Source organism: Strongylocentrotus purpuratus, unplaced genomic scaffold (assembly GCF_000002235.5).
Source record: "Strongylocentrotus purpuratus isolate Spur 01 unplaced genomic scaffold, Spur_5.0 spur5_scaffold_14, whole genome shotgun sequence".
In the NCBI taxonomy this organism is placed as follows: Eukaryota; Metazoa; Echinodermata; class Echinoidea; order Camarodonta; family Strongylocentrotidae; genus Strongylocentrotus; species Strongylocentrotus purpuratus.
Genome location: NW_022145599.1, coordinates 8501625 through 8527077, shown reverse-complemented (window position 1 = coordinate 8527077; position 25453 = coordinate 8501625). Strand labels below are relative to the sequence as shown.

General features: G+C 37.6%; 1 protein-coding gene across 1 annotated transcript in view; it reads right to left on the bottom strand.

Annotated features, from left to right (window-relative positions):
- The window catches only part of LOC574758 (dexamethasone-induced Ras-related protein 1), a 47526-nt gene extending 22329 nt beyond the window's left edge, over positions 1–25197 (bottom strand). Inside the window, exon 1 of the mRNA XM_775142.5 lies at positions 24729–25197. Coding sequence (XP_780235.3) covers positions 24729–25026 — 298 coding nt within the window. The 5' untranslated portion in view covers positions 25027–25197. The remainder of the gene's footprint in view (positions 1–24728) is intronic.
- Between the last annotated feature and the right edge of the window lie 256 nt (positions 25198–25453).

Genomic DNA, 25453 nt, shown 5'->3' with positions numbered 1-25453 from the left:
AAAGCACGACACAGAAAAACAACCAACAGACGTAAGATTGTTTCCAAACGATCCTCGGCTCTTTAAACCACGATTACGCCTATAATCGTCATGGAAGTAGAGTTGAAGCTCTAAGCACCGACAGGCCTACCTACCTTCTCGTATTTTGCTCATAAAACACAATTTTCTCGTATCGTTTTCAATTAAGCAATGAATTGCTGATAACGGCTAAACAAGGGCGCGCTAGCTCGAGGCGGGTATAACACGTGAACCAGCCAAACACATTGGAAATACATTATTGCCCCGGTATATCTCTTAAAGTGGAGGTAATTCAAGACGAATCAGGAAAAGTCAAATGCTTACCATGGTGAGCCACACTGCTAGATTGTTAGCTCTGAATTACCAAATGGGTTTTATCCAATGCTTTGTGTAATATTTGTTAATGTCGACATTGTGAACAATCAGTTCAGAAATGAAATAAATGTGAAATTCATTGTCTTCATTTAACAAAACATATGCATACGAAATATTCAAAATATCCACAATGATCAAAACAGAAATATACCAGATCAATATGAAAAATTATAAATAGGCCCATACAGATTAAAAACATGATATTGCAGGACGTAGAAAGATAAGCTCTACTCCGTAGGGCAACATTGCATTGCTGGAACAAGTCATTGACGCTACATGTTTTGGGGGAGAGGGGGTAATATCAACACGTTACCACAAAACTCTAAGCCTCAGCCGTATCATTTTCCATTCAAAATATAATGTTCAAGTTCTGACATTAGTCCGAATATGTGAGAGTATAACAGATATGATTACCTTTCCAGGCTAGCTCAGACACTGGATCGAAAAAGCGACTCAGCTAAAAGTAAAAAATACCCTTCAAACCAGACGAATTTTCACTAAGCATTATTGACATGCGTTAATGCGCGGGAGCGAAATCAATTCTTTAATTAACCCATATTGTTCACAAGGTTGTATATTATTGACATGCTTGCATTACAACAGACCAGGCGATGTGAGAGTATTACTCCTCGCTTCGGTTGTCTGTATTCCTACCGGGGTGTCAGTGTACTAATTAGTTCTAGCCATTCCAATATCTTTATCTTTAGAATACGCCTCAGAAGAGTCATCAAATTTAGGGATGCGTGCATTAGCCGTCTAGGTATTTTTGTTTGGGTCTCTTAAGGAATTCTATGATGTTGAAAATATGCTTATTGGGCTTGAATGGTATTTTCTTCTGCCTCGGTAATACAACATCGAGTGGTTTTTTAATAGACCCTAGTGTTCTACTTCTCTAGGAAGAGATACACGTTTGAAGTTATGTTTATTCAAAATTGTTTGTAGCCTTGATGAATATTTATGAAAGACTTTTTTAGGTGGTGATATTTTGTAACAAACTTTGAAGCTAGAGTAAAAAAAACAAATATGCTCGTAGTCATTCGTATGCCTGCATGTTTAAATTCGAAAGACAAATGGGATCATGGGTTCCAGGGGAAGCTTCACGTTACTGAAAGAGTGGAAACAACATTTTAAATTCAATTCTCGTGTTTCTGTCGGAGTAAATGAATGATTCGACATCGTGGAAAAAACAAACGAATATCAATAGTGTTTCAAACATTAAACAATTTCCATTGGAATAGTTTCGTCGTTGCATTTATGATATTGAAACTAAATAGTAGATGATTTCGATGAGGGATTATCCTGAGCTATCTGTCATAAATTTGTCATCATTATAATTCTGAAAGAACACTTTCTATATGAGAGACAATGTGATGTGCATACGAGAGCAAGATGTCTTCTATGTCTTTAACGTCTGCCCTTAAAAATAGTGTATATAATATAATGATTTACAACCTAACGCTGCGAGTAAAATTAGAGTTCCATTAGTGACGTATATCAGTCAAATATTATAACGACCTGTTGTCACTTTATTTATCCCAGCTTATTTTAAAGGGGGAAAATCATCTCTCCGACACCCCAAAAAAGTATTAAAAATGCCAACAATTAAGTCCGATTTTAAAATGTAAAGGCTCACACGGAATTTTACCTAAAGCTCAGAATTTGTGCGCGAGTGTGAGTGCATGCATGCGTGTCACATTTTTCGAGTGTAATTTCGCTACTTAGATTTGCAATGTATTTTTGCAGGTATTTATATTTTTAAGGTGATGTTTCGAATAAAAGCTAACGGCATAGAATTATTTAAAAAACCAGAACCAATAATGACGTTCTGAATGGTCTTCCTCTAAAGGGATCGTTTAACAATGTTAAATCTGAGATGCATGGCCCTACGTGTTATCAGTGTCTGTAATATGGGGTAATAGTGAAGCCCCAACAAAATTGCGCTTCAAAATGATCATGAAGTGCCTCAAAAAAAGTTAAAAAACGAGTGATCGGTTTTAACATACTCATGTTTCCCTATAGACTGTAATGTTAGGAAAACCGTTAGGAAAACTAAAAATGAAATTTCGATTTTCAATCATAAATATCTTGGTAATCAGACAGGCGATCGGCTACTAAAAGTCATGGGATTCCTGACTGACCTAAAGGTTTATAATTATGATTGCAGCATGAGCTAAATCCAGGATTTTGTTTCAGAATCTGAGGCAATTTTAACGAGTCACTTTAAGGAAAGTATGACTCTATAAATACCTGATGATGTGGCTGTATGATTAATAATAGCCACACTCACCTTGACAGGTGGCAGGCTGTTGCTCATTATGATTTTCTTTCAATTTCCAAAGTAAATGACAGAAGCGCCCCTCCACAATTTCCAGTGTTTAAAGATGAAGTTGAGTATTGGGCTTTTGATGGAAGCAATCGGAAAATTTCGATAATATAGTTCTTATATCGTATGGCTGTGTACTCTGAGATTTTGCAATGATCGAAATGAAATTGACTCTTGCTTAAGATCACAAGCACTGTACGCAGTAAGAGGTATATGGGACTACGCGTAAATATTGATTGAGAGCTTGGTCCACACTTGTTAGGTGATTCTCATTGAATTCTAGATACGAGGGCAAGAGCAATCCTTTTGGGAGGGACATTTCCTTTAATAAACTTCCAAACCGATATAAACATGTTAAAAGCGACGAGGAAGCTCAGAAACTTTTTTCATCATCTTTACCAGGACTAAACTTTCCCTTTAATATCCGCGCTAATTCCAGCTCGGGCAATCAAACATCCTTGTTTAATGACTTTCTCTATCCAAATCTGCACCAGCATTGCCCTAACATGCTTTAGTGGTTGGATAATGAAAAAACTTTAATTTTCAACCCGCATAAGGCTCGCTTGTTGATTGTCTGACAAAAAGCAAATTTGCTTATTTGCAAACATGGAATGAAAAGAACATGATGTAACCAACGTGACCTGCACATTCGACATGTCAAACATCCGATATATCGGATATTTGAACACTCGTCACGCTATACGGTATTTACGAATTACCACCATTAATGGTCAATTCTTGACAAGAGAAAGGATACATTTTTAGTTCATTGATTTTCGTGACATATCACATTGCAGTTGAACCTTAATGAAATGAAATGTCAAAGGTGTATGTTAAGTGTTACTTTGCAAAGAGCGCTCAAGCATTCACGGGGTAATATATCGCCTCATTCACCCGTAAAACACGTGAATGCAATGCCATGAACCTAGTGAAGCAAACTGATTGTAAAATGTAACACTTCCCAGACAACACAGTCCCTCCTGGGAAATAAAAACAACCACTCAAGATCGTTAGATAGAAAGTAGTCTGGACATTCTGGAAAGTCTCTCTCGGGCCTACCTAAACGCTACATCTTCTTAGTATAACTTCTAGATCCATCCACGGAATGGCGGATTTTAATGAATTTAAAGGTAAACAAGTCGCTGGTGGCTTGGTCAGCTACATCTCTTTGCATTTAAGACGCCCTCTTCTCTTCATCCACCCCTTTTCAATTCGCATCGATATTTGGGTCTAATACCACATCATAATCGGATGTTTGACTTGCGCATCTTGAGGAAGTGATATGACGTCATCAAGGTCAAATCCATGACCTGGTGCAAGACATGAAGTGATGAATTGCTATTTCTGATTGGCTGCTTTACTTTAACACCGGATGTGGATATTGCACTTCAGTATACGTGACTTCATGAAGAAACAACTTTTGACGCAGGCGCCATTTTGTTCAAAATGATTTGAGTTTTTTTGTTTTTATTTTTCATCAAAATTGTTCACCAAAATAAGTCACTTTACTCTTTCTCGTAAATGTTATGTAAAAAGTGTTTTTTTTTTAAATATTTCTCAATCTGTATTTAAATACAAAGAATCTGTTAACCATGTCTTCAACGTGTTCAAATCTTCGACCTAATATGAAAGTACAAATTTATTTGACTTAAATGTTCTTGGCAATAACCAAGAGAACCTTGAAGCTATTTGTCTCTTGAAACAGCATCATTGGTTAATTAATTGTTTTGGTGATCGTTGTTACTGTCGTGGTTGATGTTTGTTTTGTTGTTGTTGTTGTTGTTGGTTTTATTGTTGTTGTTCTGGTCTGTATGTTCCTAAAAGTGAGATATTAGAGGAACTTCAAAACGAGGAATTAACCAAATTCAAATCTCCCACTTCTTCGGTTTTGGAGCGTACAAACACTCAGTGAAAACTGCATGAATGAAGATACTCCCGAATTGCATCCACGCTGGAAAAGTATAGCGTTCTCTGAGTGCACTGTACTTTCTACGACGTCTGACGATAAAAATCGGGTATCTTTGAAATAAAAAAAATCAAACAACTCAGCAGAAAACCGCATTGCTCGAACCTGGATTAGGCTTCAATCGGTACCCATGGATAAATTAAACCATGAATGTCATTTTTGTGTTTCAAACAAGATATGTGGTATGAGGGAAAAAATATTTAATGACGCTTGAATAATATAGACTCTTCCCCAAAACAAGAAGAATATCGGGAGCGTTTATATTCCGTATTTTCATCTCATTTCTTTCTATGAAATCGATATTACAAATAAAGGTGTTCTTTGAATTGCAATATATATATTTTCTATATACACCTGTATCTTATTATCAACAAGACAGGGTTTTAGTTTGCTGTTTCTTTGTAGTGCTTTTTTAATTAAGGAAAACAGGTTCAGAAATGCAGTTTTTGTTTATAGCCACAATTCATGTTCAAGGCATTGTCTTTTGTAAACGTTTCCTGTATCGTCTCTCTTGATACTGGCTTTATTGTCTTCGAACATTGTAATAAAAGAGAACCGAACCCCAGTGTTGAGCGTATCGTTTAATATTCTATATTCTTTAATCATTTAACTTATTGTATAACTCCATGTTTCAAACTATCCCATGTTGTTCAATGTTTCCTTCTATTTTACTCTATCATCAATTCAGAATAATCATGATAGAGATGGACTTAACTGGTTCTTATTCCTGTAATGGCGCCACAGTGACATGTATCACTTGCAAAAATGCATGTTGCCTGAGACGAAATTTCTCACATAAGGAGGCCTCATTTAACCCGTCCCATCTTCCCCTATCAGACTTCACTATCACACAACATCTTCTGTTTGCTCACGTCATTTCGCGAGTTAGCTAAATGGCTAGAAGTACTTATCGACATCACGACATCTCGAATCCTTCGATATGTTGACACCGAGACCCCTTAACCTTGGATTGGGTTTTCCACTGGTATTACCCGGCTGAAATCTTATACAAAACACACACATTGCGCTTCCCGTCAGCGGCTAAACCGTATACGTTTCAGAGGAAACGCCAATAAACCCAGCGAATGCAAGATCATGCCTGTTGAGCATCGAGAGTCTCAAACATCCTTTCCTGAGAAAGAGAAATTGATACAGACAATTCTCCACCATGAAGGTGAGTTAAAAGCCCGCGACTCTTTAAAGGCCGTCACAGAGCAATATCCAGTGGGTATTAAATGTAACATAGTATTGTTGTAGTCATGTCCATTGTAACGTCGCTTGCCCATTCCAAATTGGAGGGGGGGGGGGACGGAGAGGGATGAAAGTTCTTTAAGCATGTGCCGATTAATAACCATTTACTCTTCAACAAACCGTCTAAAAGTCATCAGATTGTGATTTTTTTTACAGACAATGAAAAGAAATGACCAGCAGTTTTAAAGCAAATTGATAGGTAGTGGTTTACTCTTCTACATAACATGAAACTTAATTAGAAATATGAAGAAAAAACAGGAAAGAATATCAAGAGAAACAGACTAGGGAAAGAGGGGAACCGAACTTGTTTAAAAAAACGAGAGACAGAGAGAGAGAGAGAGAGGGGGGGGGGGAAGCGGATGAGAAGTACAACATAAAAACTACCATATTATCTACTTATTGCCCATAAAGCTTTCTGAGCAGGTGAAAAACACTGACAAAAGATTCAAAATGACCTTCTCACAAATTACGTCGTCGTATGCCAACTCCGAAATAATTTATATGGGATATATTCATGCCCTGTATTAGGGTCATCGAACATGCAGATGTTTTCTATAATTGAATAGAATCAAGGTAATTTAGAATAATTAATATTAGATTCGGAATGAAGCAGGAAAGAATAGCAATTTTTTATTCTCACAAGAATGTGAGGATAAAATGGAATAACATGTTATTTAAAGAGTTGGGAATATAATAAGTGCAGTTACGCGTTATCATTGAACACATAATTATTTTATTCAGTCTTATATATCTAATTATATAATGATTTTTCTCTATTTGTTGCTTTGTGTACCCCATCATCAACTTACGATACATACTCAGGGGTAATTTCAATATACAATAATTGTATATTCCATAGAAATAATAATAATAATAATAATAATAATAATAATAATAATCTTTTAAAGTCCACTCCAAATGTTACTAAACCGAAAATGTTCGGATTACGCAATACGTTATAGTATTGTTTGCAAATTTCAGGAAGATAAGGGTATTGAAATGCTTCCTTAATTTTGAAAGCCTTGCGACCGCGTTCCTTATATTTCTTGTTCTTAAGGAGTAACATTATATACTTTCAAACAAAATTGGGCTTGTTCAAAACACGAGGAATTCGATGGCTACCTGACACTGCAAAGGTCCTTAAAACCAGGTTACATCTCTTGATGTCGTGTCATGTATGGTTGCTTGTTTGATTGACGGTCTTTCGTTGATCAAGCGCCACGCGAAACGACAGAGATTTGGTAATAAATCTCAGAGTCATGCGTCGAATTGTCGCACTGCATTCGAATTTCGTCACGTATACCCAAGACGAACCTCGAAAAGTGGGAAGGGGAAAGGTTTCTCAGATACTCATTTTATTGAAGAGAAAAAGAAAGAAGAAAGTTATGTGCTCTTTTCTGCTCATTTCTCTCTTCCTCATATCATATTCTTTCTCAAGTTATATAAATATACATATAATAAGTTGAAAAAATATAAATGATTCCGTAAAAAGTATGAAAATAATGGAATCATTTTTTAAATTTTCGGCTTGTTCTATTTTCCAAAGTATTTCGAAGCAGTCTATTAGTCTTACGTCACATATATATATATAAAAACATATATATATATATATATATACATATACATGAGATACCACGTTCTGTTATTGATCACCTTGTTGATTTAAAACAAAAGTATCTATCCTAGAATATAATCAAAATCAGTCTCATATCATTTTTTAAAATTTTAACCTTCATTTCAATCTCCTTTTCTTATATCCATCTTTTTACTCGGACAAGAGTACATTGTATAATAATTATGTACGTTTGATTTCAAATTCACTGATTCGTGAATCTTTATTTTCTAATATCCTAGGTGTTAAAGGAAAAGTTGTGATAATTCATGAAGAAGGTTCAATGCCAATGTACTTTGACTACCACCAAGTTAAGATAAGATAATAATTGAATAGTTGTAAGAATCACCAAGGGATAAATTCTTTCCTTCCGTATAACTCGAGGTCTTATAACCCGAGGCGGTAAACCCTCTACGTTGTCTAATCTCAAAGCGACGAACAACTTCATGAATGTGACCGAAAAAACATCTACCCATCCTTCCCTATTGTTACTCTGTCAATCTTCGTACTTAAAGACTACTTGAAAGATATACTTAGAGATAATTACATTACATTCTGCCGACACATCAATTATGTAGAGCATCAATCTCTCGATTATCAATGGTCTGTTTCTTCCTTGCCCCCATCATCCCACCCCTTCCATCCCCTTCAAGGTCTGTCCTCGACCTGTTCGTTCGTGATCCACGGTGAACTATAACAAATATTAATGACTTTCGACTGTCATTGCTGCTGCATCTATAGGGGCGAACTCGGGCAAGTGTAATTCAGTCGTAATTTTCAGGATGAGTGCTCGGTTGAGCGTGCAGAGTGCTGAAGAATCAAAGAATCGTAGCAGAGAGAGAGAGAGAGAGAGACAAGGGAAGGGGGAAGAGAAAGGAACAGAGAGAAGAGAGGATGAGAGATCGTGCATTAAGTGGGTCGTAGAAGCTGTCCTTTTTTGTCTCAGATGAGAGAGCACAAAGGTCGAGCGTAAGTACATTGAGTGGGGAGAGAGAGAGAGGGGGGAGGGGGAAAGAGAGAGAGAGAGAGAGAGAGGAAGAAAAAGAGAGAGAAGAGGAGGGAGAAGGGGAAAGACAGGGGCAGAGATTTTTTTTAAAGGTGAGAGATTGCACATCGCACATCAAGCAGGTAATAGAAAGTCGTCCTATTCCGTTTTACAAGAAAGGGCAAAAAAAGCATGAAGCGTGCTGAAGAGGTTAGGATGTGCAATATAGAGATAGAGAGAGGGTGAGAGAGGGGGATAGAGAGGGAGAGAGAAAGAGAGAGAGAGAGAGAGAGAGAGAGAGAGCGAGGAGGCACAATAGTAGAGATAAATATTTAGATATAGAAATAGAAAGAGAGAGAGCCAGACACACACACACACACACAGATACAAACGCACACACAAACGCGAACATAAAGAGATAGAGATAGAGAGAGAGAGAGAGAGAGAGAGAGAGAGAGAGAGAGAGAGAGAGAGGAAGTAATAGGCAGACAGGCACAGTGAGATAGAGAATAAAAGAGATGGAGAGAGGGGAAAAAGCGAGACACGACATAGACATTGAAGTACAGGCAGGGACATCGAGAGGGTGATAGATTAAGTGGCTCGTAGAGATCGAGCTACCCCATCTTTCACTCCACGGAGATGGCACATTAGGCCATCACTCTTCGATCGGATTTCCTCCTGAACAATAGCATATTAATGAGTCTGTTGATTAGATATGACAGGACCCGATCTCGAATGCTAATGATCGTGACAGGTTGAGAGCAGATTTTTAGGATGCGTTGTTTTGATTGAAGAGACATGGGTATTGCTTTTAAGTGGCACGGATTCACCTGGCGGATAGGGTAAAGGAAAGGAAAGATGTTTTTTGGTGTGTGAAATCATTTATTAAACCATTTATTCAATGAAATTCATTAGAATGTTCTTTTTTGGATTCGTCTTGAAAATTCACTTCATTTTCTTACCTCATTTACTGATGGCTATTATTTTAAGCAGCTCTCAACGTTTGTCCTGACATATTAGAAGACATCTCGATAAACATTCATCTACTTACATTCTTGCTCTACTCCTGGACAGTGAGGTGACCAAGAGAGAGCAAAGGAGAATCTAGGACCCATTTCACAAAGCCTTTTAAAAATGACAAATTACAAAAATCATTCACAATTCTGCTGATATCCAATCAGAAGCAAGGATTTCACTAGCTTATAACAAAAGCTTTCATTTGTCACTGATGATAAGATTTGTGAAATGGGGCCCTTGTTCTCGTACTTTGATGAAGGGAGTCAGCGGGATGGCGTCTCTGCAAAGGCGCCACGGCAGAGGAACTGATAGCGACTCAGGATTTAGCCCATAAGTTATGTTGGGGTGAATAACAAAGTAGGTAAACTGTATAGGCTTTTGAAGAGAGACGTGAACCTTGCTTTGCTCCATGTCATGCCTTTATCTATTTCTGCCTAAGAGACGATATGCTACTAGCAGTACAATTAAAAGAATACTTGTCTTTATGTGAGGCATCACTAGCACTTGTATTCATAAGTATTGTTGATTTAACAGCTTTCAAACCATGAAGAGTGTCAATGTAATTTGAAATGAAAGCTATTTTAATCAAATTACTCATAAAAAATATCAGTGATATACAGCCATATTCAATAAGAAGACTTCTCCTCATTATTTAAAGGGCGCATGAGCGGTATCGGCAGCATCCTCAAATCTCCGCTTCAAGGAGCATCTATTATTAGATATACCACGTCTTCATCCACTGTGTTCGGATGCGAGAAAAAAACAGCAGACAGGTACATGATTTCATGCCATTCATTCCAGCATCTTTCTGCTCTGCGAAGCATTGAAATATGATAGATGTCTAACCTTGATAGTAATACAGTGATTCATGATCGAATTAAACCTGCCCCTATCGCACTCACCACTCGCATATCGTACAATTAACGCGTTCCGTCATGTCGCGATGGGGTTAAGGTTACCCAAAGTAATTAAGAATGACATTATAAACTGGAGAGCAAAAATGATTTAAATCTAATTTTAGGGTGTCGATTGTGACGACATTATGCTGCGAAGGCCTTCATGCGGTTCGTATTGAAAAGGTTGGGCAATCTATTTTGAAAGATAGAAAAGGTAGGCGGAGGAGGAAACTATAGTGTATGTGGTAGTAACACCAATTTCATGATTTATCAAATCTAAGATTTATTCCATATTAACAAGGTGTACGTTTTCTTTATGTATTTTTAAGGTTATGAGAGAAATAGACTTTTTAATGTATGGAAAATCGAATAGCTTTGAGATGTTTTAGGTAACATGATAACCCTTAATAGGAATTTGAAATTTTTGCTCAAATGATAGTTTGATAAAATAAAAAATACTATAAATCATATTCTGAGGAGATCGAATATATTCGAATTAGGGTAAAAATAACTTATCCTCGGCAAAACCCATTGTGAGCATTTGCATATTTAAAAAAAGTACATTCAAAACAGTTTTCGTAAATCATCGCACCGTGCGCATAGTGTGGGCGAGGGTGGCACTGTGGGGGTAAGCTTGTCTTTGGTGGAGGCTTACCTACGCGTGTTGTCACCGTGACAGCACGTATACAAATCCAGATCACTCTCTATCAAGGCCCGAGATAAAAGCGTTGGTAAATAGTCTAAACGATGACTTATCCGTGTAGTGAACGACATACGACACAAGATCCTCCGTGTATGGGCGCCAGTAGGGGTTGGTATTATCGCGTGGGTGTGGTGTTTGGCGGTTAAAAAAGAGGTAAAAATAGATGAGGAAGAGTGGGAATGAAAGAGAAACAGAGGGGGCAAGAGATAGAAACCGAGAGAGACAGAGAAAGAAGTAGATGGATCGATAAAAAAGAGAGATAGAGGGAGAAGCAAAATATATGACCTGAGAGAAGAGAGAAGAGAGAGCGGGTAAGAGTGGAGCAATAGACATTATAGATAGAAAGTAAAGAAGAGAAAGAGCGAGTGATAACATACATAAACGGGAGAGAGAGAGAAAGAGAGAGATAGCGACAGAAGCAAAAGATATGATCCGAGAGAAACAGAGAGAACGGATGAGAAAGGAGCAATAGATAGAAAGTAAACAAGACAGAAAGAAAGAGCAAGTGAGAACATAAACGAGGGAGTGAGAGAGGGAGAGAGGGAGAGAGAGAGAGAGAGAGAGAAGAGATGATGGATTTATACAAGCCCTTTTCACTGTCTGCAATGTTCGAGAGTACCATTCTACATCAGCTTCTGGCTCTTAGTGTGACCCATTTATCAATCTAACGTACGACTTGACATTAATTCCATGTTCTGCCAACACTCCGTCGCAATATTTTTCGAATCGTTATAGAGAAGGTTGAGTCGAGGACTCGAGGTAAAAGTGAAATGTAACTAGTGAGCTTCCTCAAGACTCCAATTCATTTACGTAAGAATATATTGGCAATGTACATGAAAGAGATTGCTCTTAAATTCCCCTTATCACAACATTAATGTGACCAGAAATAGTTAAAAACTGTTAACCTAAATTTGATGCCACACGTGTGCCGTCCCATATACCCATATAATTATGCGTGTTTAGTGCTTCTCGCAATGTACATGAAAAAGATTGCTCTTAAAATCCCCTTATCAAAAATGTGACCAGAAAAAGTTTAGAACTGTTAACCTAAATTTGATGCCACACGTGTGTAGTCCCATATACCCATATGCGTGTTTAGTGCTTCTCGCAATGTACATGAAAAAGATTGCTCTTAAAATCCCCTTATCAAAAATGTGACCAGAAATAGTTTAGAACTGTTAACCTAAATTTGATGCCACACGTGTGTAGTCCCATATACCCATATGCGTGTTTAGTGCTTCTCGCAATGTACATGAAAAAGATTGCTCTTAAAATCCCCTTATCAAAAATGTGACCAGAAATAGTTTAGAACTGTTAACCTAAATTTTTCACGATGCAGTTACATGTCCACCATTTCACTTTATTTTAAGAGTGACACTTGGGGAAAGCAAGTGAGCTTTTTTTAAATTTTATTGCGAACAACCTCGCAAAGCCAATCAACTTCATTAACGTAATGGGGGTAGTTCAAAAGAAATACTTCAACATTGTTTCCTATTCTTTATTAACGGTCTTATTAATTACCGACATAGTTCTTATTCCTGGAGTTCCTAATCACCTTGGAAATGAGACAGAACACACAAATGGTGGGGTGGGGGCAACTGCACCCCTTTTCCTCCTAAGATCGACGCCCGCGATGAAAGACGTTTTTTTTTCTTCATCTACGTGATAGAGCCAGGTTAAAGATAGGATATTCCTTCTCTTCCGTGAGCATATTATCCATGCCAACTGATATTAATGGCACTAAGTAGGCGGAGTAATGTTTAGGTCGGGCTGTATATCACCGGTTTGTTGAGTCTTCATCTTTATTCGCACGGTGAGATTTCCTCACACGCCGCTCCCTAATTAGCCTCTTGTTGATGGCCTCGGCGCTGTTGGAGTCCTTAGTCGACAACGAGGCGAAAATTCTGGCGAGCGAAACTGGCCTCGATGTCGACTAACAGCGCCAGGGTCATCGACAAGATGCTACTCCCTAATGAAGTGTCCTAACCTTTCCGAGAAAGAATTGAGGAGGCGGGGCTATCCCTTACCGCCAGGACGTTTGAAAGATACAATAACTACTACTTAAATTACGAATGCATACATATGCAACGGATAAAGTTACCCGATCGTCAATTTTGTCCTCGAACCTAACTTTTATTATTCAAATTCTAATTACCCTGGGTGATGTAACTGAAGAACACTTTTGTTAACATATCTAATATTTGATGTAGCTAGCTAGGCATATTCTTTCAATGCAGATATCTTTGTTATTGTCTTTATCGGACACCTCGAGTGTGTTCTGGTAAATCACACACATAGGACGAAGTAACGACTATAACCCATGCAAATAATATAATAATAATAAATAATATTCTTTCGTTTTATGTTATAGGTTGGTTTAAAAAACAAAAATATGAAGGAATTATCACCCTGGCATGATTGTATCATTCAAGGTTTAAAAGCATCGTGATTACAATATGCACTCACTTTGAAAAGTGTTGAATCCAGTGATTGCTTTAAAAATATGAGTTTGTAATTTGTGCTTTTGAAATTGAATGAAAACTAGCAGCGACAAAATTGAAACTGTAAAATAACAATTCATAGCTAAAAGTTGGATGGAAAAAAAATCATACCTCTACAGAGATAAGCTCTCTCCAATCTACGTCATAGTCACTCAGAGAAAAAATAAGTAACCTTGAGCGCAATGATGAATTCAAAAGATTTACATACATTTACATATCATATAGAATATATAAATGTACACCAGTAAGTGTTTATTTGCAGTTGTATAAAACACAACTTTGTACAAATGGGATAAATCCCAAAAGATTAAATTTACCTTGGAAACCTATTGATTGATTATCGCTTTGTAATAACTCATTGCAAAATACCTTTGCCGATCAACACTACTCATAGTTGCCTATCAAAATGAGTGCCAAATATTGTACTGACAGAAAACAAAACAGTCATACCAATGTCTCAACAGAGTTATCGACTTCTTATGTTACCCGTGTAGGCCGACCGTCAATTCAATTGTCTTTACACCTCTCTGTCGCGCCTGAACCTCATATCCATGCATACATGCTATGGGGATAATTAGTCAGGTTTCATGCTTTTTATATCAACGTGTTTCAGACTTAAGTAATTTAATTATCCTACACGCCAATTTGCGAGCCCACACCGTCATCAAATCTCCGACTTACTTGTCGTAAGTGGAGGCCGTGAGGGTAAAGGTCGGCCCATGTGCGAGGGGTATTAGAGTATCATACCTTACAGGTATATATTTGATTGCATCGCGTTCTAATGGACTGTTCCTTCTGCGAAACATCTTTCTAGGATAATCGTTAAGTTCTCACTTTCCATCTTCCTGGTTGGACGGTTTACCCACTATGTTAAAGGGCAGGTAAAGGATGACGATAGTCTTGATGACCGTAGTGGTGACGAAAATCACAAAAGCTATTGTCCTTTAAATCAGGTACCAAAAGGGGAATTTGTCTATGGCTTGGTATACTATGAAACAGAAAATATCTTCTTAAAAAAATTAATAATTAATAAAGAATACTGATAGTTATTTTCTTTTAAGTTTATTAAGTTGAATGCGACTCTCACCTCATTATAACTGTGTCTCAAGAAATCTAGGGATCCGAAAGAAGTCATTTATTATTCAAGATATCTACAACAAAAATCCCTAAGGAACGTGGGCTGTAAAGATTAATAGTCCATCTTTATTAACTGTAAAAGATGCAAAGGAGGCTAATCGATTGGTAATCTAGTCCCACTGTTCTTTATAGCTATAATTTTGTCATCGAAGCTACGTTCTAAAATGGGTTAATGAGGAAAATTTGGGTTATGCGCAACGGTAGCTGGTGAAATGGAATGAGACGCGAGAAATCATTGTAGAATGAGAACGGACCCCTATAGTCTGTTGAATAGAAAGGGGTTGTGACATGGAGAGAAATCCGATGGGAATAACCAGCTGGAACATTATCCCGATGTCGCCCTCCGTCATAATGGATGTTTTGATGTCTTGGCCGAACGGGAAATATGAAGTACCACAAATTAAGCGTCCGGTTACACTATTGCTCTCGGTGCGCAATTGAGTTCAAGAGGGTCTGTATTAAAGGCAGTGACACCAAACACTTCGTATTTTCTCTAGACTGTATCTATATACTAGGTATTGACTTCAAGAAGCAAGTAGGAAGGAGGAATACACACCGGACGTTTCGCATCATTCATGACGATATTAAGTTATATGTATTTGGTTGTCGAATAATATGATACCCCAGTTACACAATGGAGACCGACAAGAGACTTCTGGCACCGTTGCACAAAACTTACCATTGATGGTGACTTTGCTATCAACGGTAACTAACATGAAAACCTTGATATTGATTGGCTGTTAAGCCCTGTTACCATGGTAGTTACCATTGATGGCAAAGTTACCATCAATGGTAAGTTTTATGCAATGGGGCCCAGAAGAAACGATTGCATTACCCTGAATATAATTATCAAAGAACAGGTCGATGTTGGGCGTCGGTTTGGAGTAGGCTTAGCGGTGTGACCGATACATTAATGTGTCGTCTTACTAATGAACATCACATATCACAATTTGGCGGCATGATCTGTCCCGTCCTACATAAATGTATGATTCTGATGACAGACTATGCAACACCACTAATTGAATCAGGTCAATACAATCCCTATAGGCGACCAAACCAGAGATGAAACCTCCTGTATGGAGCCAGAAGGGCATTTAATACGCATGCTTTAACTCGGTGTTAACGCCCTTCTGGCTCTGAACAGACGAAATGGTTTAAAGACAGGCTTTACTACTTCAGCTAGAAGGGATTAGACCACCCAGCGAGCCAGCGAGGTCACTGTGACTCATTAACTCAGCTCTCATTTAAAGGTACTATGTCCCTTTTGCAGCCAACCTCAAATGCTGTAGAACTTTGCAGGAATTATGAATATGTCAAGTATGTCCTATCTGTGAAATTTAAACATTAGCAGTGTCCTAATATTCAAATTATGCAAGGAAACCCGTTTACTTGCTATACTTCACTGTCAGACACTATTGAGTGACTGACTGGCTTTTTTCTTCTTTGGTAATAGCATACATGAAAAGATTTGTAAAGGGTACATTATCATTTGTCTACATCAATAACCCACTTCTTGTGATGGCCAAGATTAAACTGATTGAATCTTTGCGCAGCATAAAACGTATGACCATTCGGTACAATTGTCTGAAAATCAAGACTATTACTTTTGGGCTCTATAGCCCTAAAGTCGATTCAACAACTAATAGTCGTTATTTTCCCACTTGAAGACATTTTCAAGCCCCACCTTTTTTAGGGAAGTTCTAAATTAGTATTATCTTTCAAATGCAGTTGGAATTAAAATTTTTCTTTTTTTTGGCCTGCAAATGGGACATAGTAACTTTAACATAAGAAAAAGAGGATCATGGGGGACCAACAGGCACCGATTGGGGAAGTTTTCTATATAGAGGGAGCAAGTGGCTACAAGTAGGACAGTGTGCCTTTAAGATGAATGTCCCCGGATGCTTTACACCTGCAGGTGTTTACAATAAACTGTAAGAAATATATTTTAAAAAACGAAGGATAATGCTGACATCTGCAACCCAATAAACCTTTGAACATGCGTTGGCGCCACTTCATCGATATGGAATCTGGGGCGAGGAAATGACCGCACAGAGCCAGGGTTTAAAATAATAGGCCTCCTGTATGACTCTTGGCTAGTCATGGCAAAACATCAATCGCAATCGGCGTTACCGACAGTAAGTGAACCATGTTCAACTGACACCTAGTTGAATACCGTTCAAAAAAGAAGTCATGTATAAGTACAATAACGTTTTCTATATTAATGTCGAACAGAGATACTTAAAGAAAGAGAAAAGAGTTAAACATGAAAATATCATTGGATTTGCTTTGAATCATAAAGGAGAATAACATTGTAATAAGGAAAGATGTTTTTGAATTTCCCAAAGCTTATATCAGCCTATGCTCGTCGTTCACGGAACATTGTTATACCAATATAAATTCGTACATTGCTTAAAATACATGTTTGAGAATATGTAGGGGTCTACTTTCTATATTAAAAGCTTAACAAGTGAATGCATACAAATAAGGTAATATAAAGAACTATTAAAAACTTAAATGATATATATACATGTATCACAATAGCACATTCGTTTTCAAGTTGTGCAGAAATTATCTCCAAAAGATATCATCGCCACTAAACCAGTGTTCGGAATCACTTTTAGTGCTTTAATCGACTGGATTAGATTGGTGCCTGGGACGGTCGGTTTCGCTGTGTGCAATCAATAAGGTTTACATGTATATCGGTGACACCTAATTCAGATAGAGCGCGTGCTGTTAGGAAAGGAGATCGATCATATTGTGACGTCATTAAGTGCCTGTCGTCTGCTCATCAGTAAGGGAGCTATAGCATTGAGTCAAAATGTTACAGCAAGGTGAAATTTAAAAGAGCAAAATTAAAAGAAGACACACAACCCTTTTTAAAATCCGTCTCTTTCTCTTGCTTTCTTTCTGCATCTCTCTGTTCATTTTAAAGGCTAAAGGCTGGAAATTGATTACAACAAAATGCTCGATAACTAACCCCAATCATTGAATAAAAATAAAACAACACCACACCAAATGACACTTTAGAACTTTATCCTAGGGGATTTCCCCCAAAGCCAAGGTCAAGGTCAGAGGTTGGGATCATAGGTAAGTAACCATGTATCATTAGTAAAGGAAGGGTGGTATCCAACGGCTGCTTTTCAGGCGTAATGTAGGGAAGCAATTGCTCATCAAAATCTTGTTTCATGGAAAGATATTGATGATTTGCAAGATGCTCTCATTGCCGCAGGCAATGTTTTTTCAAAGCTAAGATGAGTATTAGAAAGCACACAGATTTCTGTATACGTGTAGAGGGAATTATGTAATGTGCTGACGTCAAAATATTGTACAGAACAGTGCACGGATCTATTTAGGAAACAATTTCTGAGTATAGATTAATTACAGAGATGGAGGATAAAGAGCAGGACACCAGTAGGGCGAATTAGATATGGAACCTGAAGTTGAGAAATTGTCATGTTTGCCTCTGAAGAGAATTTAAAACAACAAGTATACTATATATAGGGCTTTTTGCAATCATGCAATGTAAAGATAAGATACTCAAGAAATAATCGATCTATTCGCCCTAACAAATGATAACAGTCACCATTATCAAAAATAATAATGATGATGATGATGATGATGCTGATGATAATAATAAAAACAACCATAATTTTTGTTCTCACATACTTTACATTTTTTTTTTATTAAACAAAAGAAATCATGTAAAAAAATTGAAGCCTAACTAGGCTACTGTCAGGAATCACAGAAAAATACAAGGCGGAAAAAAAAACAATTCTACTATCACACAATATAAAATATTACTAATAACAATGATGATGATGATGATGATGATATAGTACGTTCTTGTGCATAACATTGTCAATAAAAGTACATTCACCCGATGAGTGTGTATTACATTATGCACAAGAAAAAAGTGTGCATAATAATATCGCATATCATTTTTCTTCAAATCAATGCCACATTTCAAGTATGTCTCAATGCGATTATGAGATGCCGTGTAGCGTTTTCCTGTTCCCGTATAACTACAAGAACAGAAATCAGAAAATTACCACAATATCTTCATTCAGGTAATTGAACCTGTTTTGAATGCGTGTATATCTAAGAAAATAATAAAAAATGAAATACGAGATCATTCTAGTTTGCAAAGTGTCATACACATGACTGCATTGTGCGAAATTTTCTCGAAACACCAAACCGCAAATGCAGTTTTGCAGTAATTCTTGTGCTTACATGTATCATCATTTGCTCATACAATATACAAGCGTTGATTCACATTACAACGCTTCCCCGGGTCCTTTTGAAAAGGATTGGAAAAGTATGCCAATGGAGTTGCTAAGAATGCTATTTATCATCTGCTCGCTGTGTGCATAATTAATGAGATATATCGTGCGGAATAAGAAATATTTAAACCGCAATAAGTGCGTGTTATCTCATTAGAGTAACAACGCTAGAGGCGATTTCCAATGATGTGGAGATTTAAGCAAGATTTGTACAGATAAGCCAGGCGCGGATCCAAGATTTCTTAGGGGAGGGGGCCCAACTTTTTTTTATTTTGCTCCCGAAAATTTGAAAATCGCTCAGTGGGGGGGGGGGGGGGGGGGGGGGGGGGGGGTAGTGAGCACATTTTTTTTTTTGGGGGGGGGGGGGTCCTCGAAAATTTAAAAAATTGCACCCCCCCCCCCTTGAGCGCCAGGGGGGGGGGCCCAACCCCCCAAAAGGTAAAAATCACGTGTTTTTACATTATTTTTTTTCTCAAGGGGGGCCCGGCCCCCCCCCCCCGCCGTCCCCCTGGATCCGCCACTGGGATGAGCCTCCCTATGACATTTACTAGAGGAAAACTTTCAGTTTTGAAATGAAATATACAAAATGAATTTGTCATTAAATCTTATTCCCCTCTGAAAGTACGATATTAAGTGTCTACAGGATTGTTTGAAGGAGGTCTATTAGGAAAAGGATTTTTGGTTATAAACTCTTGTACTCTAAAATTATTCTAAGTCGGGTGATTACAGGCTTTATTTTGAAATGAAATTTTTTTTCTTCTTACATATTTATAGCTTTCTACTTGAGAGCCAGTCCAAAGAAATACAAAATAATACACTTTACACTCCAATTCGTTATCAAGTGAGGATAATCAAAGGTTTTATTTTACAATGGGATTCTTTCCATTGCTCCATTTCTCATTGACAATTTCTCCATGTAAACTAAACACCAAAGGAATACGATGAAATGCAATTTTGCAATCCAATTCGAACACCATGCAGCCCTCCCGTTTTGATTGACGTCTCCTTAAATCAATACCAATCTACGTTGATCGTGAGACTGGTGATTTCTCACTTTGGGGCGAAGTTTGAAGATGTTGAATCTACTCATTTAAATGATGCCGAATGGTCACCTAAGGACGCAGTTCATAAACTGATACATGTCGACTAGGGAATGGATGGCCGGCGTGGTGGTACTGTTTCGCTTACTTTTCCAATTCTTTAGAGGTGATTTCTCGAGTTACCACACATCGCTGAGGGTCAACGTGCTTGTCCTTACGCCATTCTTCGCAGTCGTCCAGAGGGATGATGAATTTAGTCTGACAGTTCGAACATTTTTATCTCATAGCATGGACACTTCATAACAGAATGTGATGAGGGCAAGTCCTATTCATTCTGTATTCCATACGTTAATGTATTTAATTGAAATATGATAATATTGAAATATTAGTTTCCTTAAGTTTGTATTTTGTATTTGTATTTATTAACATTTATTTCCTTCTCAACAGCACAATATAAAACACAATGTATATATACATGATATATGGAACAATTATTTCAACATAGAGTATACAGTAATTAATTCAGATACGGAAGGAGGCGAAAACCCGGAAAGCGTAGCTTGAGTTGGGAACGCCCATAATAAATTAACACAGTTACCGAAAGAACATTATAGACATTATTATGAAAATTACATTGTATATAACAGAACGTTGATAGGAAAGAAAAAATAGTGAAAGGAAGAGAGGAGAGAATTAAGTATAGGAAGGCATGTTCACTTATAAAGAGAAAGTTACATCAATTGGGCTGTACATGTGTCTGCGATTACATCATAAAGATAACGAAGTACAATTGTAAAATAGACAGCGGGTACATATCATTACAAACAAGCAAAATCATCAAACAGACAACAGCTTTATCCGACAGCATTGTCCTGGGAATATACAGATGGTACTAGCAACAAGTTATCAAAGTAAATAAATAATCGGTCATACAAAGATGTCATTAAATTCCACAAAAGATCATTTCACACATAAATACAAGAGAGGGTATCAATATCGAGCAATTAAATACATTTTTGCCTTTGTTGACATTGATCCCAGCTATTATAGATCTAATAAATTATAACATTCGTCAGGCATATTCAAATTTCCGGCCCAAAATCATAACGAATTGATACATAATAAATAAAAAGCATAATTAAGCACACTATCACAATAATTTCGAAATTAAATGCTTAGATACCTTGTATCTAAAGATATTACCCAATGTGGGAATAGAAGCGCGTGCGTGTGCGTGTGTGTAAATATGTGGGTCTGTGTTTGATGGGTAATGTTGCCCGATAAAACCACTAGGTGGCAATGATTTCGTCGGCGGACGACTTGAACGGTCCCAATGATTACTGGATGCGCAAAGCGTGAAATAACCTCACACAAAACATGTGCGATTTTCAGATTTAGGCTTCTTTCCTGCTCCTCGTTTGCTGAATAATAGATTGAGAATGAAAAGCGGCTACTTGGAATTTAAAGTATCCATGACCATGATCAGGACTCGCCCGAATGAACAGTTATATGGTTCTTTTACAGAGAACCCCTACTCAGTTAAAAGCTTAGATCAGCGGGCCCGAATCAGCAGACTATTTGAGTACAACCACTTTATCTTGGCCAACAATAGTTTGCCGTCTCTGTTTAGAGGAAATATCACGTTCTGTCCTACTGAGGATCACTGGGGAGTGTATTGAGCATACCACCCCCTCCCTTTGCAGATATTTGTCTTATTTTCTCCACAGTCCTACAAACCAGCTCCTCATACAATGCTCTAAATATATCTAAAATTCTTCTTGGGCATGTGTGGTGTTCGTTCAATAGAAGCTGGCAGCTTCCGTTCATAATATTGCGTCCCAATACACTACGGCCTCAACGCAATAAAGTTTCGCATGCAGTGGTAGAGATGAAATCCCGATTACGATTCTACGAACGTTTCCATGCTTTAGAGTAATATGTAAGATTGCTGGTGATGATAAACCTGCGTTATCATTGACATAAAATACTTGATGAAAAAGAAAGAGTAAGAGGTATCTAATCGTTACAAACTCATATCGGAGATGATAAACGCAGACTTTGAAAGAGTAACACCTTAAATTTGAAGATCATCAATTCATAGTTTCTTGCTTCATGTTTTGCATGCTTAAAATAGCTCTCGGATCATATTGTTTCCATAAATCCAACGACACATGTTGATAAAGAACAAACAATGAAATCAGCGTAAGATATGAAACTGTTGATATCAATCAGTATACGTTTACAGTGGAAGAAATAATTTCACATACCTTAAAAAGACAAAAATGTCAAAGCAACTTCGATAAAAACAAGTGTTTCTGAAAATAATAACTCGAAATGAAATCAATAATCTCGACTTCGAGGATGATCATAAAACAACTTTTCGTCCGGGGCATGGAACGGAACACCATCCGAGTTTTGTTAAAAATATTTACTTTACCACGGGGGCTTTTCGAACATTTTCATTGAAAATGTGAGTCGCATTTTCCGGATTGTATTTCTGTCATCTGATATTTCCTTGGAGAACAAATGACATGTAATATTCGTGGTGGACAAAAGGAAATGACTAATGCTTGAGGGATCGGGATTTCAATACAGACAAAATCCGCCACACATATCCTGTCCGAGCTTCCGGGGAAATGTATTGTTAAAGAGGAAGTTGAGTTCTATTAAATGTGTAAAATAATATGCGTGTTTTCTCATTATTCTTGAACCTATATGTGAGAGAATGGCAAAGTAGAATTGTCATACACAAAATAATGCTCTTGAATAATCTCAGACTTTTCACAAAGACTACAAACTAGTTTACAACTTTGAACAGAACTTTGATGCGATGCGGTGTCCAATAGGCCGCATATAGTCCCATGCACTCACCGCTGTGTCGGTGCTTTTGAATATTTGTGGGTGTGTTGTTTAAAGAAAGATGTAGTCATATCTACAATTATTTTATAAATTTAAAATTTCACAATTGAACCAGTGAAAAGAAGCTTCAAATTTACTATTATATTTAATCATTCAGGACAGAAAGAAGAACTTCTAACAAGTTTCTTTGATGATGCAATTAAGAAGCAAGCATTCGTCATGATCTTAAAGCTTTAGATAAAGTAACGTTGAAGTGACGTTGTCGTCTTTGTTTTTTTCGTTTGTTATAGTTTGATAGGTATTTCAGACGTCGTCAGTTCGACTCGTATTTGGGGTAATACAGTTATGATATCAAATTATTTTTCGAGTTCTTGTGGAAACGTCGTATTTCAAAATTCGTTAGCTTCAATATAAAATGCTACATCAGCTTCCGAGCCTATGATTCCTGGTCATACTCAAAACCCGCATAGAAAGTATAAAATATTATGACGCATGCAGTGAGGTAGAAAAAAAAGGACTCGAAGAAAGAAGTAGAGCAAATTAATATCACACCAGGGGATCGAATAAAGCAAAAGATGTACGGTACTCATGACCGATTATTACATCAGACTATATCTTCAGTTTAAAACCTGAAGGTGTTAATAAAAGCGAATAATTAAAACATTGGTTGTGTCTCCCTGTGGCAAGGGCATCTCATGTCGAGCTTGTATCATATTACGATGCTGCCCCTATCCGTTGTTTTCCATTGAGTGTGTTTCCGTTTCTCATCGTCTGAGCGCGACAATCGGTTGATCTTGAGGCTGTTTTTGTTTCATTAGGAGAGATAGGTCTGACGTTTGAAGTCAATTACATGGTTCATTGTCCTTCTTTGAAGGTGGGAAGACTTCAATAGAATAACAAGAGAAAGGCGGGAACTTGTTCATTCCTTGTCTTAATAGGGACTTTAGATTCGCACGAAGACAATGGGGATTGCTACAGTCGACGTCCTTTTAATGCACTGCCTTGAATGGACGTCACACGTATCAGTCCACGTAAATCTAAAAGTCCCTAATAGCATGCGAAGAAATACATAACGTCTTTGCACTTAAAAACCGCCTACACGGGCATATTGAACACGGCATAGCCTAACTTTTTCAAGAGGTGGGGGGGGGGGGGGGGGGGGGAGGCAGTCCGAGCGAATCAATGTGATAACACGATCAAGAAAATAGACTCTCTTTCATCAAGTTGTATAGATACTTCTTATGAATAATCAAGATTCAACCAATACCACAGTATCCTTATGTAAGCTAATAATATTCAAGCTGTTATGTTTCATAAAAAGAAAATCACAAAAGAAATGAATAGCAACAAACACGATTGCGAAAAACAACCAACGTTCGTTTCGAGTTGTGCGTCGCCACCTTTAGAAAATGTGCCAACAGGACAATGTCAAATAATGTAATATGACATAGGGAAGGTTTGGTACGGAATAGAGATGGCCCGTGATTTAAGTTATTGAAGGTCTCTACGAGCGCACACTCTAAAACGAATCGGGTAAAAAGAGAGCATGGTTTTCCGATGGGTAAACATTAACCCAACATTGCATAAAATACCATAAAGGGTTAAAGCTTACCAGTTCTGGGTAAGATATTACCCTAACAAACATGCACTATTGTGTAAAGCTATACGCCTTTACCCAACAATTTTTGGGGTATTTATTGTAAAATGATGATTAAAGACTGATTAGATGAAAAGGACTTTGACAGACGATTTGATTATGACTCACCTGTGAGTATCGATAGCCGGTTCATCGCAGGGAAAGGGTTGTTCCCCGAAGTATCGAGAATATCCAATCGATAAACCTCCCCTCGAATCTTGTAGATCTTGCGGTGAAAGTCTTCGATCGTCGGCGTGTACTGCTCGATAAACTCGCCCGTCAGGAATCGCTTCACGATGGATGTCTTACCCACTTTGGACGATCCGAAGATGACGAGACGATAGCAATTTTTGGCGGGAGTGTTGAGTTCCGATTCCAGGATACTCGTACTCATAACCATTGTCTGCTCCATGTTTGTGGAGACCATCTGGAGTTTGTGCTTTATTCCTATAGTAATAATCCTGATCGTGTGCAATAGGTGTGGTCATGCGTCTTTTGTGTAGTAGAAGAATTCATTCATGGGTGGTTTGCCGAAGTTGCAATCACCCCTGGACGAAGCGATGTATCCCTATGGGTTCAGATCACCCATCATGGGGCATCCTGCAAAAGGAATCGTCAGAAAAAACAACAATTTGAGCCGAATTTGAGCAATTTGAGTGTATAAAATAATAAATACATAACATGACAGAAAAGGGAAGGAATTTACAAGACAAAGGCGAAGTGTGATCGTAATACTACTAATACGTTTGTGTGTTTGTTCACTTCGCAAAAAGTACAATTAACAAGTGATTAACAAGTCCTAACCTCACTTTGAAGGGTGTACAGATGGATGGTCGTACACACACTTGGATAGT